This window comes from Cyprinus carpio, chromosome B13 (assembly GCF_018340385.1).
Source record: "Cyprinus carpio isolate SPL01 chromosome B13, ASM1834038v1, whole genome shotgun sequence".
NCBI lineage: Eukaryota > Metazoa > Chordata > Actinopteri > Cypriniformes > Cyprinidae > Cyprinus > Cyprinus carpio.
Window position 1 is genome coordinate 29,808,096 of NC_056609.1, and position 15,044 is coordinate 29,823,139.

At 35.4% G+C, this 15,044-nt stretch overlaps 1 protein-coding gene across 1 annotated transcript in view; it reads left to right on the forward strand.

The window, feature by feature from the left end:
• LOC109062343 (DNA nucleotidylexotransferase-like) overlaps nt 1-15,044 on the forward strand; it is a 121,798-nt gene that overhangs the window by 9,368 nt on the left and 97,386 nt on the right. The window contains exons 2-3 of the mRNA XM_042736142.1: nt 3,886-3,919; nt 4,475-4,591. Coding sequence (XP_042592076.1) covers nt 3,886-3,919; nt 4,475-4,591 — 151 coding nt within the window. The remainder of the gene's footprint in view (nt 1-3,885; nt 3,920-4,474; nt 4,592-15,044) is intronic.

Below are 15,044 nucleotides of genomic sequence, written 5' to 3' on the forward strand. Positions count from 1 at the left end.
AAGAAAAATTTATGGTGTGATTAGGATGTTCTCCAAAAAAGGGGAAATTTTTTTTTATTATTATTATTATAGTAGTTTTTTAGATGATGTTATTGGTGAAGATGGTGGTTTTTTTTGATTCGCAGCAGATTTGATGTCTTTGACACTGAACGTCATTGATTTTTGTGTGACAGATGAAAAATGTGACTATAAATGAGGTTTAAGAAGAGAAGATTTATCGATGAATGACTTAACTTTGGGTCTGTTGCTCATGCGAAGCTGTCAGATGATTTCAAGAGTCATAAGCTGCAAGTCGTATTTGATGTTTTTATGGTATATTTTGTCCTTGGCGGAATAAATCAGAACCAAAAACAGAGGTTGTTAAATAAAAGGTTGAGAAAGTTGAGGATATTTTTTATTTTTTGGAGGGAACCAGGGTTATTATTTAAATTTTATGCATTTTGCAGATTCTTTTATCCAAAGCAACTTACATTTCTAGCACAATGATCTACAGAAATATTATAGGATTTAATATTTTAAATAAACATTTTATTTTTATTTTTCAGTTTTGGTTTAATTTTAGTTTGTCATTTTGTTTTTCATTTTTTTTATTATTCCTTTTTAGATTTAATTAATTTATTTTGATTAATTTTAATACTTTAAGTACTTTTTTTTTTTTTTTTTTTTATTTTGTTTGTTTGTTTTTTTTTTTCTTTATTTCAATGAACAAAAACAGTTTTTTATATTTCAATTTAGCTTTAATTCATTTTTATTTCAGCTTTAGGTTTAATAATATCAGTACTTCAAATTCAGCTTATTTCAGTTAACTGCAAATGCTATATATATATTTTTAGGTTTTTCAAGTATATATATATATAACTATATATATAAATATTTATATTTATTTTTTTGTGTGTGTGTGTGTGTGTGTGTATATATATATATATATATATATATATATATATATATATATCTAATATAATATATATATATATAATATATATAGATATACACATATAAATTATTTCTAGTTTTAAGCTTGTCTTCAACTAATATTTATATATATATATTTTTCAGTTTTATGTCAATTACCAAAGACTTCGTTTTTAATATTTCTATTTAGCTTTAAGTAATTTTTATTTCGGTTTTAGTTTAAGTTATTTTAGAGCTTAAACTTTTAATTTTAGTTTAAGTTTTAGTAATTTTATATGCTTTTGTCATTTTTATTTATTTATAATTTGTTATTTTAAATATTTGTATCATTTATTTTTACTATACCTCTTTCTACCATCTAATATTTATTTTAATTTTATTGAGCTTAATATAATTTGATGAAAAGGATTTTTAATAGCTTTAGTTTTAGGATTGTGAACTGTTCCTTTATAAGGATGCATGGTGAGGTGTTGAAGTGCCAAAATGCACCGCTTCAATAGAACTTGGCTTCATTAGTGCTCTAAAAATGCCGTTCTTCAGTCGCCTTCACAGCTGTCTTTCTCTCCTGAAGACTATCTGCAGCTTTTACACCCACTGACTTGTGATGATTGTAAGAAACGCAGATAAATACGCCTCTCGCTGCCGTCTAGACGGATGATCAGAAGTGAGTGTGTGTGTCTTCAGAGACATCTGTTTCACTATCAGTCACGCACTTGAAGAGGAAGCGGAGGCCCAATCAGGAGGGATGTGAACCCGAGCCGGGCCGGTGTTCAGGGTGTGATCTCATTAACCCCAGCGACTCGGCTCACCTGCTCAAGTGTTGCTCATTAACCCGCAGCAGACGCTTCTCTCACCTGCATTCATTTCAGCTCATTGTTGCTGCCTGTTGAGTTGAAGTCAATCCTCAGACAAAAAACCTCTTTTCAGTGTCTGTGACCTCCAGATGTGACTACTGCAGTGCGCCCCCTGGTGCCAGATGTAATGCACTTTTAATTTGTTCCCAACAGAGAGAGGCTCAGGAGGAAAGTTACTACTCTGCATCATATCTGCTGAATCAAATCCAATATTTCTTTCTTACTAATTTTGTGCTGCTGATTCCAATAATAGCCTGTTTTGCTGGAGCACGACACACTTTGTCAGTAAATATGATGCATTTTGTAGCATTTTTGCTTTCGAGAGCCATATAAGGTGAAGAAGTCTTGTATTTATCCTTAATCAGAAAAAAAGACCTAGCACAAATACATGATACCTGTCTGAATGTGAGCCCGACTGTTGCTATTTGTTCAATTCTCAGCCCATTTTCACATTATTTTATTTATAATCCTGAATTATGATTGACAGAAGAAAATGCAAACATGAGCCTGATGTTTTCTGCTTTTACTGCATCCAAACAGCCACAGAAAATGACAGATTTTGTAAAAAAAAACTCTTTTATTTATAAATGTGTGTTTATGTAAAGCTATTTGACAATAAATGGAGTATTTGAACATATTTTTTGCATTGCTTTGTATTTTGAATCTTTTACATTTTGAGATGCTATAATTTATATATATATATATATATATATATATATAGTGATTTGAAGAAAAAACTTAATTTAAATATTGAAGAAAAATCTAATATTTATATTTTCTTTTTTCAGTTTTATTTCAATTAACATTTTTCCTTTTGTTATTTTAATATTTTCATTTTTATTTCTCTTTTAGTAATTCTAAATTTAGTTTAAGTAATCTTATGTGCCTTTTTCATTTTTATATTATATTATATTAATATCTATATTTATCATTAGTTTGTATTTCCGTTTGAGTAAATTTAGTACTTTTACATTTAGTTTAGATTTTAGTAATCTTATGCGCTTTTGTCATTTTTATGTATTAATATTTTTTGTATTAATATTTATCAATAATTCATTTTTATTTCAGTCTAAGTAATTTTAGTTCTTGAAGTTTAAAGTTTTAGTTTTTATATATAATTTGAAAAATCTTCATACTTATTTTGTGATAAAACTACATGATGGAAAGTTTTTATTAATATACCTGAATTCAGTGTAATTAATGTAGGTAAAATTAGGCCCGTTTTAGTGCAAATCAGCAGATTTCTTTTTTTGAAAATGTATTTTATTATTTATTTCAAAATGCAGGGATGTGTAATAGATCAGGAGACACTGTCTCAGACGTTTCTCTTAATTTTTAATTTTTAATTTTTATGGTGGCATTGACTTGAATTTGATAGGAAATATTAGACTTTGGATTTCACACTTGGAAAATCTGATTAGTTTGAGACCTTGTCGAGTCTCCATTTACTCTCCATGCAGTCTTACTGCAGTTGTAGGACAAAACTGAGTTTTTCAGACATTATGAATATTTTTGCCTGAGTGGCAGTGAAAAGGCATGTGAAGTCAGAAACCCACAGCAAGGTCTGGTGTCACAGGAAGAGAAATTAAATCTGAAAGTGCCTTTAACTATCATAATTTAATGGGGTACCAGATTAGTTTCTGAAATAGTCATCATACAGGCATTATATGTAGCCTCTTAATGCTTGAGAAGGAGGTGACGCCCCGGCGGCGAATAATGGCTCTGATTTTTCTCTCTTCTGAGTGCTTTTGCTGGAGGGGAGTGAAGATATCAGGCCTCATTTCATTCAGATCTAAAATAGCGGGCGTTCAGAACAGCGTGTTAGCGTTCACTTTCCCTGCTGAATCTCTGAATCGGCCATTATCACAATGTGCCGAGATGATTGCGCAGGTCATTTTCACAGGTACAGACTCCCATCGCATCTAGCAATTATTCCCAGAGCGCTGACATTACAGCTGTAATCCTTTAGTGAGTCGGGAGGGGGTGCATAATCAAACGCCAATTCATGAGGGCTAAACTGGAGCTGCTGGCTGTAATTGTAAATCATAAAGCTGTAATTGATTCTGATGCGTTCTGCCGTAATCGTGCTGCTCCTTTGTGACTAGATGTTCGTAAGCAGGCGTAGCCAGACTCTCACGTGTGCTGAGGATAATGTGAGTGTTTACCTGCGCAAAAGATCCTGCCGTGATGCTAAGAAGTGGTTGCTAGGGCGTTGCTATGCAGTTTCAAGAGTGGTTACTAGATTTGTATTCTGGGTGGTTTCTAGGTATTTGGTATGTAATTGTGTCTAAGGGGTTCTAGGTTGTATCCAGGTCATTGCTAGGGTATTCTGAGTGGTTGCTAGGGTGTTGCTATACGGTTACTTTGTCATTTTTAAGGGTGATCTGGGTAGTTGCTGCGCAGTTGCTAGGGTGTTCCACATGGCTGTTAGGACTTTTCTATGTTGTTTTGAAGGCCTTCTAGGTGTTGCCAAAGTGTATTCTGGGTGTTTGCTAGGCACCCTCCTTCATTGTAAGTCTGTGGGTTTTTAAATGGCTTCTATGGGTTTTAGTCTAAAGTGATTCTATATGTATTAAATATCGAGAGGCTTTTGTGAACTGGTTAATGCCACTTGTTTATTTTGATCTAATATCGAATGAACATCTGATTGATTTATGAGTCTCTCTCTCTCTCTCTTTGTGTGTATGTGTGCATGTGTTTATGAGAAGAATCCCGTCGTGGAGCAGAGGTCGTGTGCACATCCGTCAGCCACACCTGAGTCTGCTGTATCTCAGTACGCTTGCCAGAGACGGACGACGTTGGATAACCACAATAAGATCTTTACAGTGAGTACAAACACACGTGAGTGCTGATAATCAAACTCCAACATTGTAAAGGACACTGAGATATTATTTTAAAACTGACTTCACAGTGTTCCTGAGTTATTGAGTTATATCTCTGGCCAACTTGCAGCACAGTATGGACAGAACTGAAGAGGGCCGAACCACACACGCATGCACACACACACACACACACACACACACACACACACACACACACACATTAGCTCTTCAGCTGTAGCACTGTCACACTCAACAGATTTGTTTATGTCAGAACAGGGGTTTATGGGGGGGCGGGGTGAGTGACCATGTGTAAGGATTGTTTTGCTTATATGTAAGTGACCATTGTAAGGGATTGTTTGTTTTAAAAATGTTAAACCTGCTTGTCAAGACATAACAAGGGCTGTTGGTACCAAGGTTTGCAGAGTTTATAGACTGTTTTTGGGGGTGTGAGTTGTTTTGCTGGTTGTGTTCTGGGAGGTAAGCGTTGCTAGGTGATTTCTAGAATGGTTTGAGTGCCAGGATGTTGTTAAATGGTTGCTAGGGTGTTCTGTGTGGTTACCAAGGCATTGCTATGTTGTTTCTAGACTGTTTTGGGTGCCAAGATGTTACTAAAGGGTGTGGTTGTTAGGGTGATTTCTAGAATGTTTCTGGTTGCTAAAGGTACCAGAGCGTTGCTATGTTGTTTCTAGACTGTTTTGGGTGCCAAGATGTTACTAAGTGGTTGTTAGGGTGTTCTGGGTGGTTACCAGAGTGTTGCTAGTTGATTTCTAGAATTGTTTGAGTGCCAGGATGTTGTTAAATGGTTGCTAGGGTGTTCTGTGTGGTTACCAGGTCGTTGCTATGTTGTTTCTAGACTGTTTTGGGTGCCAAGATGTTACTAAGTGGTTGTTAGGGTGTTCTGGGTGGTTACCAGAGCGTTGCTAGGTGATTTCTAGAATGTTTTGAGTGCCAGGATGTTGCTAAATGGTTGCTAGGGTGTTCTGTGTGGTTACCAAGGCATTGCTAGGTGATTTCTAGAATGTTTTGGGTGCCAGGTTGTTGCTAAATGGTTGTTAGGGTGTTCTGAGTGGTTACCGGGGGGTTGCTAGGTGATTTCTAGACTGTTTTGGGTACCAAGATGTTACTACGTGGTTGTTAGGGTGTTCAGGGTGGTTACCAGAGCGTTGCTAGGTGATTTCTAGAATGTTTTGAGTGCCAGGATGTTGCTAAATGGTTGCTAGGGTGTTCTGTGTGGTTACCAGGGCTTGTTGCTAGGTGGTTTCTAGACTGTTTTGGGTGCCAAGATGTTACTAGGTTAAGTGGTTGTTAGGGTGTTCTGGGTGGTTACCAGGGCGTTGCTAGGTGGTTTATAGACTGTTTTGGGTGCCAAGATGTTGCTAAGTGGTTGTTAAGGTGTTTTGGGTGGTTACCAGAGCATTGCTAGGTGATTTCTAGAATGTTTTCCAGTGCCAGGGAGATGCTAAATGGTTGCTAGGGTGTTCTGTGTGGTTACCAGGTCGTTGCTATGTTGTTTCTAGACTGTTTTGGGTGCCAAGATGTTACTAAGTGGTTGTTAGGGTGTTCTGGGTGGTTACCAGAGCATTGCTAGGTGATTTCTAGAATGTTTTGAGTGCCAGGATGTTGCTAAATGGTTGCTAGGGTGTTCTGTGTGGTAACCAAGGCGTTGCTAGGTGGTTTCTAGACTGTTTTGGGTGCCAAGATGTTACTAAGTGGTTGTTAGGGTGTTCTGGGTGGTTACCAGAGCGTTGCTAGGTGGTTTCTAGACTGTTTTTGGGTGCCTATGTTTGACTAGGTGTTCTTGGGGTACCAAGGCGTTTGCTAGGTGTTTCTAGACTGTTTTGGGTGCCAAGATGTTACTAAGTGGTTGGTTCGGGTTCTGGGTGGTTACCAGAGCGTGCTAGGTGATTTCTAGAATGTTTTGGGTGCCAGGATGTTGCTAAATGGTTGCTAGGGTGTGTCTGTGTTACCAGGGCGTTGCTAGGTGGTGTTCTAGACTGTGTTTGGGTGCCCAGGTACTAAGTTGCGTGGTGCTAGTTGCTTGGTTTTCTAGACTGTTTTGGGTGCCAAGATGTTACTAAGTGGTTGTTAGGGTGTGTTCTGGGGTGCTAGGTGATTTCTAGAATGTTTTGGGTGCCAGGAATTTGCTAAATGGTTCTAGGGGTTCTGGGTGGTTAACCAGGGCGTTGCTAGGGTTTTCTAACTGTTTTGGGTGCCAAGATGTTACTAAGTGGTTGTTATGTGTTCTGGGTGGAGCGTTGCTAGATTTCTAGAATGTTTTGAGTGCCAGGATGTTGCTAAATGGTTGCTAGGGTGTTCTCTGTGTGGTAACCAAGGCGTTGCTAGGTGGTTTCTTACTGTTTTTTGGTGCCAAGAGTTACTAAGTGGTGTAGGGTGTTCTGGTGTTACCCAGAGCGTGCTATGTGATTTCTAGAATGTTTTTGGGATGTTGTTAAATGGTTGCTAGGGTGTTCTGTGTGGTTACCAAGGCATTGCTATGTTGTTTCTAGACTGTTTTGGGTGCCAAGATGTTACTAAGTGGTTGTTAGGGTGTTCTGGGTGGTTACCAGAGCATTGCTAGGTGATTTCTAGAATGTTTTGAGTGCCAGGATGTTGTTAAATGGTTGCTAGGGTGTTCTGTGTGGTAACCAAGGCGTTGCTATAGTGGTTTTCTAGACGGTTTTGGTTGCCAAGATTTGCTAAATGGTTCTAGGGTGTTCTGTGTGGTTACCAGGCGTTTGCTAGGTTGTTTCTAGACTGTTTTGGGTGCCAAGATGCTAAGTGGTTGTTAGGGTGTTCTGGGTGGTTACCAGAGCGTTGCTAGGTGATTTCTAGAATGGTTTGAGTGCCAGGATGTTGTTAAATGGTTGCTAGGGTGTTCTGTGTGGTTACCAGGGCGTTGCTAGGTGGTTTCTAGACTGTTTTGGGTGCCAAGATGTTACTAAGTGGTTGTTAGGGTGTTCTGGGTGGTTACCAGAGCGTTGCTAGGTGATTTCTAGAATGTTTTTTGGGTGCCAGATTGTTGGGGCTAATGGTTGCTAGGGTGTTCTGTGTGGTTACCAAGGCATTGCTAGGTGATTTCTAGACTGTTTTGGGTACCAAGATGTTACTACGTGGTTGTTATGGTTGTTTTTGGGTGGTTACCAGAGCATTGCTAGGTGATTTCTAGAGTGTTTTGGGTGCTGGGTTGTTGTTATGTGGTGTTGCTATGTGGTTACTTAGATGTTCTGGGTAGTTACCAGGGCATTGCTAAGTGGTTTCAAAGTTGTTTTGGGTGCCAGTATGTTGCCAAGCGGTTGCTAGGGAATTCTAAGTGGTTACCAGGGTGTTGCTAAGTGGTTTCAAGGGTGTTTTGGGAGCTAGGGTGTTGCAAAATGGTTGTTAAGGAGTTACTAGGGTGTTGCTAAGTGGTTTATCTTAGTTCATGTTAAGTCATCTTTTAATCTCAGAAGTAGTCTTTTATGATACATGAATTTAGTCTGAGATAGCAAAATTGTACTGTGTGTATCTGACGTTACTCATGGACTGGTGTGAGGTGAAAAACAAGAAAGATATAGTCTAGTCAAATGTAGATCAACACACGCAGACATTTTTATTTTCTCACAAGAAGTGGAAACTCAAAGTCATGTTGTGCTTTAAACATTTATTTGATACTCGAACATAAACCCATGACAGATTCACCTTGGGCTTCTGTGAGGAAAATCACGAGCAACTCTTGAGACGCTGCCAGAACTGCTAAACTTTCCGCACGAGCTGCATGTTTGGTGCCAGAACTAGACTGACGAACGCTGGAGGTTTAAGAGCTTTTGGATGCACGAGGCGTCGCTCGCTGATTATTACAGCTGATGTGTTGTGGTTCTTTGAACATTAATCAAGAGAAAAACAGTGTGAGAATATGCTTTGTTTCAGATTTGACATTTGCGTAGATTCGTATTTTGCGATCAGCGATGTTAATAAATCAATTATGATGAAAGACGAAAACACCAAAGACTGACAGGGTGAGGTGAACCGTAACCGAGAGCACAGATTAAAATCTCTTCTGTATTTCACTGGCAAATATGATATTTTAATGGAAAACAGAGACTTGATTGTGTATTGCCAGGAGAGAAAACACCTGCAATGCAAACACATTATTGAGAATAATGACTGAGCTGAAGAACAGCAGAAGGAGATGAGATGAGCTCAGGGTGTTTGTGAGAGATGTAATCTGTTTTGTCTGGGCTACAAATGTCTAGCTATCAGGACGCTTGCCACTCTTTTTGTTTTACCTTTATTACTATTACTTTTTATTTTTATTACGCTTTTTTTTTTTACCTATCACAAATTTTAGCAATCATCATTAAATAAGATATCATTTGAAAGGTTAAACACTTCACACAATTTATCTTGTGAAAATTGTTAACATCTTTGTTTAAAAAGTAATATTGTGACAGAAATGTATAAATTTGTGACAGGAAAATGCATAAATTCAATGAAGTTTGGAAGTGGCTTTTCACAGGAACTTATATCACAATATAAAAAATATCACAGGAACTTCAATTTTTGTGATATCAACTTCAAATTCGGAATGTAACTTAGATATGTTGCTATGATTTTATAGCTATTTTAGGTTACAAAATATTTTGTACAACATTTATTTTAGGAAAAAAAAGTATTATGGTGCATTTCTTTACAGTAAATTAAACTTCAGTAACTTTATACTTTCATTCTTTGAAATGCTTACACTTCAGCAATCAGTCTGTAAAACCGCAGGCTTAGGTCTGTATTCCAAAGTGTAAATTATAGTGAATTATAAGTTCATATAATGCGTTTTTTTTTTATTTTTGTTATTGTTATGGAAGTGTTTTATTTGTTTATTGGTTTTTTTTGTTGCCCGATGTCTATTTTTGGTATAGCACCTAAACAAAATCTCACAGGAACTTCAGTTTTTGTAATATTAACTTAAAATTTGAAACATAACTCACTTAGACATGTCGCTTTGATTTTATAGCAATTGTAGAATCCAAAATATTTAGTAAAATATTTAGTTTAAATAATAATAATAATAATAATAAATTGGTTGGGTCTGCTTAGACTAGTCTTAAAAAGTTAGTCATCTATTTTTTTTTCTTCTTCGAGACTGATCATAAATTCAGGTTTAAAAGATAGATTATTCTAATTTGAATCTGAAAAGTAAGACTGGTTACCCGGTGCCAGTTAAGAGGTTAAGTTATTGTTTACGTTTACCAGTATTGAACATGTTTTTGTTTGGTTTGATGCACATTCTTTTACTGATGGTAAGGAGCGAGGGAGGAGAGATCGGCCTGCAGGTGTCTGGTTGACATGTAACAGGTGTGCAGGCGTCAGAAACACTGCGGCCCCGGAGCTCGATGAATCCACCAAAACACATCCTGTGACTGTCAATCACAGCACTTTTCCCAGCTCCCAAGAGTCGCCAGTATCGATCTGATCCTTATGTCCTTATGATCCTTCACCTGAAGTTTTACGTGTTTGTCCAGCATATGCATTTCATAAAATAAGTCAAGTTAAATGTTCTAAAGAAAAGTATAGGGGTGTGTTTTGGGAGGAATTTAGCATGTTTATATATATTAAATTATTAAATAATCACTTATATAGGTATTATTATTATGCTGAATTGCTGTTATGGTTGCATGTGGTTGAATTTTGCATGTTTATATATTAAATTATATTTTATTATTTAATAATAATAATAATTATTATTATTAAATGCTTTTCCCACATTAAGTGATTGCTAGGGTGTTCTTGATCAATTTTATGCAATATATTTTGTGAAAACACTTCAAATTAACTGCTTTAAAGTAATATCAAATAGTAAAACAAAGTAATTACAATAATTACATTACAGTGTATTTAGTATTATTAATAATAATAATAATAATTTATAGAATAATTATATGTATAATTATATATAATATTTTTTTAATAATATAATTATAATAATATATTTTTTAATATATTTAGACATTTTAAAACAGAGCTACTGTGTGTCTTTTTTCCCCTCTTTCTTTTTTTCTCATTCTCTGTTTCTTGCATTCTACCATCATTGATTATGTTGCCATGTAAAAATGTTTGGTACGGTTGAAAATGGTTATTATCGTTGAAATTTTGCATGTTTATATATTGAATAATATTTAATATATTAAATATTATTAATTGTTATTTCATGCTTTTTTACCATGTCACCATGTTTTACCACGTGATGTGGATCGATTTTATGCAATATGCCTTGTGAAAAACACTATATAATCAACAGTTTAAATGAGTATGAAATAGAATAATAATGATAATCATAATGTATATATATATATATATATTTAAACATTTTAAATCAGAGCTACTATGTGTCTTTTTTCTTTCTTTCTTTCTTTCTTTCTTTATAATAATGATAATCATCTTTCTTTTTTTCTTTTCTTTCTTTTTCCTTTCTTTTTTTTTTTTCTTTTTTTTCTTTTCTTTCTTTCTTTCTTTCTTTCTTTCTTTCTTTTTTTATTTCTGTTTTTTTGTTTTTTTCTCCATCTCTCCATCTTTACCAGGCATCCACTTCAATCAATACATCTGTATGTAGTAGCACTGACCGTCACGCTGTGAAAGCGCTCAGAAAAGCGTGTGTGTGAATGAATGCTGGCTGATTTAATGTGGAGGGTGTAAATAGACATTAATGAGCAGGCGTTGCGTGTTGTTTGCTTTCATCACTTGGCCTCTGGTGCCACAGCTGCGCTGACAGCAGCCTAGCGAAGGTCTTTCCCTTCCTGAATCAATCTCTCTAACGACCCCTCGCTTCATCATACAGCTGACCGGGAATCACAGCCACGTCTGCTAATGAAAGCCAGCACACATGGACATTAGAGCGCGGTGTTATCCAATGCAGGAGGAGTCTGATGGTTGGTATTTCCATCTTGCAGCAGCAGATACGCCGGTCATTATGTGTGCTGCTGCATGGATGAAAGCCTCTGGAAAGCCTTTTTGCGGCTTGTCCATTATTTTCAGAGCCGCTCTACAGTTCTGTGCTCATAAATAAAAGTTCCTCTGTGAAAAATGTTCATGTTGTGCGAGCGGTATAGTAGGTCAGGCGTGTGTATGTTCATCTTCATTGATTCAGGAGTGCATTATGAAGTCGTTCAGCATTGGAATTTGAAATGTATTCTGACATAAATGAAGGATTGGTAGTGAAGTCAATGCTTCAGTCCACTTGTCAGAACTAGAAATAGATTTTCCCTGGAGTCAGGAGAGGTTTACCTGCACACAGCCAGTGTTTCAAGCATGCAGTCTGGTGCATTCTGCAGTTATTTTGGCTAAAAACAGCACACTTTGGCAGGAGAGACTGTCTGATTGAAACAACCAGTCACAGTTTTATTTTTATGTGCCGTTTAGGTTATCTGAATCGTACCATAATAATAGATCAACTTGGAGCTAAATCCAATTAAAATGAGAAAGTGGTGTGTTTAATTTTATAGAAAGCACAGGAGAAAGTGTCTTAAGTGTCAATTTTATCAAAACTGAGGTTTATACATCATCTGAAAGCTGAATAAATAAGCTTTTCATTGATGTGTGGTTTGTTAGGAGGACAATATTTGTCTGAGATACAACTATTTGAAAATCTGGAATCTGAGGGTGCAAAAAAATCTAAATATTGAGAAAATCATCTTTAAAGTTGTTCAAAGGAAATCTTAGCAATGCATATTACTAATCAAAAATTAAGTTTTGATATATTTATAGTAGGACATTTACAAAATATCTTTATTGAACATAATCTTTACTTAATATCCTAATGATTTTTGGCATAAAAGTAAAATCTATAATTTTGCCTCAAATTTCAAAGGTAAAATTCATAGCCAACAAAAGCTTTTTGCCAAATGCATGACAGAAATGTTTACAATGAATTATGTTCTTATTAGGGTCTTCAGTTAAATTGTTTACATTTAAGGTCATGAAAACTCTTTAAAATTATAAGAGGTCTTTGGGGACGGAAAGACAAGAATTGCAATACGGATTAATATGATGATTAATCTTCAAAAGGCTACGATTTCACTGAACTGCTACTATATTTCTGCTTTTCTGAAAGTGACACCTGCTGGCAGACAATGAATTTGCTTTTTCAATAAGCCCATCTGCTATTTTTCCTACATATTTTTAAATGTGAACCCTTGGTATAAAGGAGAAAAAATGCCGGCTCTCATCATTATCAAAGTTGCCCATCCCTGTTCCAACTGTTAAATCTTCCAATACTTCTGCCATTGTGTACAATATTTATCATGCTCATTGCACAATGCTCAGCGTTTGGTCTGAGGCTTACAATAACCTTCAGATAACCCAGAATATGAGTTTGATTTTAAGTGAAAAATATCAATGAGTAAAAAAATCAACACTTAGCATCCCAACTAAACAAGTGGGATTCAGCAAACAAATACAGAATATCTTATAGTCTTATTGCATGACTCCCACTCATTCATCTTACACTCAATGTTAATATAATATCTTATAGTCTTATTGCATGACTCCCACTCATTCATCTTACACTCAATGTTAATATAATATCATACCATTACAGCAGCAGACAGTGCAGACGTGTGTTCAGAGGTCTTCATTAAAGCTGCAGATCTCGTCTTGAGTTCTCAGTGAGACGTGAGCTCTCCAGAGTTTCCTTCGGCACAGCAGGAGCTCCAACACACACACACACCACACACACCACACACACACACAAAAACCCCCCCACCCACACAACCACACACACACACACACACACACACACACTCCTGCTGTTCTCGCACTCCAGGACTCTCATCCTCATCCTCACCACACACACTCAAGGCACGGCAGGACTCGACCCCGTGGTTCTCACAGGGGCATTACCGAACCCCGTCCCGGGCTCTCAACCCCGTGACCCCTGGCATTACCGACCCGCTGCTCTCAGTAACCAGTACTGCGTGTGTGTGTGTGTGTGTGTGTGTGTGTGATGGTCGGGAGTATTTTTAAATATGTCTGGGCACATTCCGGTCATGAAAACAAAGCGGCTGCATGTATTGGTTGAATGTGTTATTTAAATACGTGTTTTGGGTGTATTTTTAAATATGTGTTGGTGTTTTTATTTTGTGAAGACTAAGCGCTAAGTGTGTAGACCTGTGCTGCTGTTATTCTACTGACAAGCCTCAGTGTATTTGTGGGGATGATAGAGTTTCATTCAGAAGGTTAGTGTATTTTTTGATATTCTTTTGATGTAGTATTTGTATTAAGCTATACATTATTTATGAATGTTCTCTGAACAGTGTTTTAAATGTTTAAAAAGTGTTTTTTCTTGGTTATGCAAACACATATTTTTGTGTGATGTTTGTTTTAAGTTTTTAAAAAGTTTTTTTTCTTGGTTATGCAAACACAGTTTTATTTATTTATTTATTTTATCACAGGAATAATTTAAGTAATAATAATCGAATAATAATAATAATAATAATAATAATAATAATAAATACATTGAAATAGAAAACATATATGTCAAGTTTCTTAATATTGCATTATTTGTAATAATACTTCACAATATTACAGTTTTATATTTATTTTTTGATTAATGAAAATTGAAATTAGTAAATGTATGTAGAAACTAAATCTTTGTTTTTCAATATTCAGTATATTACAAGCTATGATACATTAAGTTTTGATGAGTTTTTGATGAAGTTAAAAATATATTAGTATTGTTTTGTGAATTTTTTGTAATTTTTATTAGTTATTATAAATATATAGTTATAAATGTATTTATTTGTTATTATGATTGATTGATTTTTTTTTGGGTTTTTTACCACCTGATCTATTATAGATCTATTACGATCTATTGCAGATTTCTTTCAAGAGATAAATTACATTTTAAATTAAAATATATACAGATAGAAAACAGCTATTTTAAATTGTAATAACTAATAATTCCAAACTTTTGACCACTAGTGTAGCTTATGTTATGACCTAATTTTGCTTCTTTTGCCTGCCACTGTACACTGTAGAAATGATATGATCAATAATGTAGTTTACATTAGCTTTTTAACTCATCAAAATAAGTTGCACAATTTCAAGTAACATGAAATTCAACTTGATGGTTTTTAAAGTCAGTTTGATGTAAATTGAAGTTGCAATGATTTGTACAATCAAGTTGATTATACTTTAAAAAAAAAACATCATACCTTACTTTTTTTTTTTGGATTAGATAGGTGAATGTTTTTATGCTGTACAGTAAATCTGGTATATTTTGTATGTGAAGAGGAATTTTTTTTGTGATTTATTTAAATGGATGGAGGAACATATATCTCTTTATTCATTAAACTCTTAAAAATAAAGGTGCTTCACGATGCCATAGAAGAACGTTTTTTTAATCTGTAAAAGAACTGTTTTCCCATAAAGAGCCTTTAAACATCTGAAAGAACCTTTCTGTTTCACAAAAGCTTCTAATGTGCGAAAA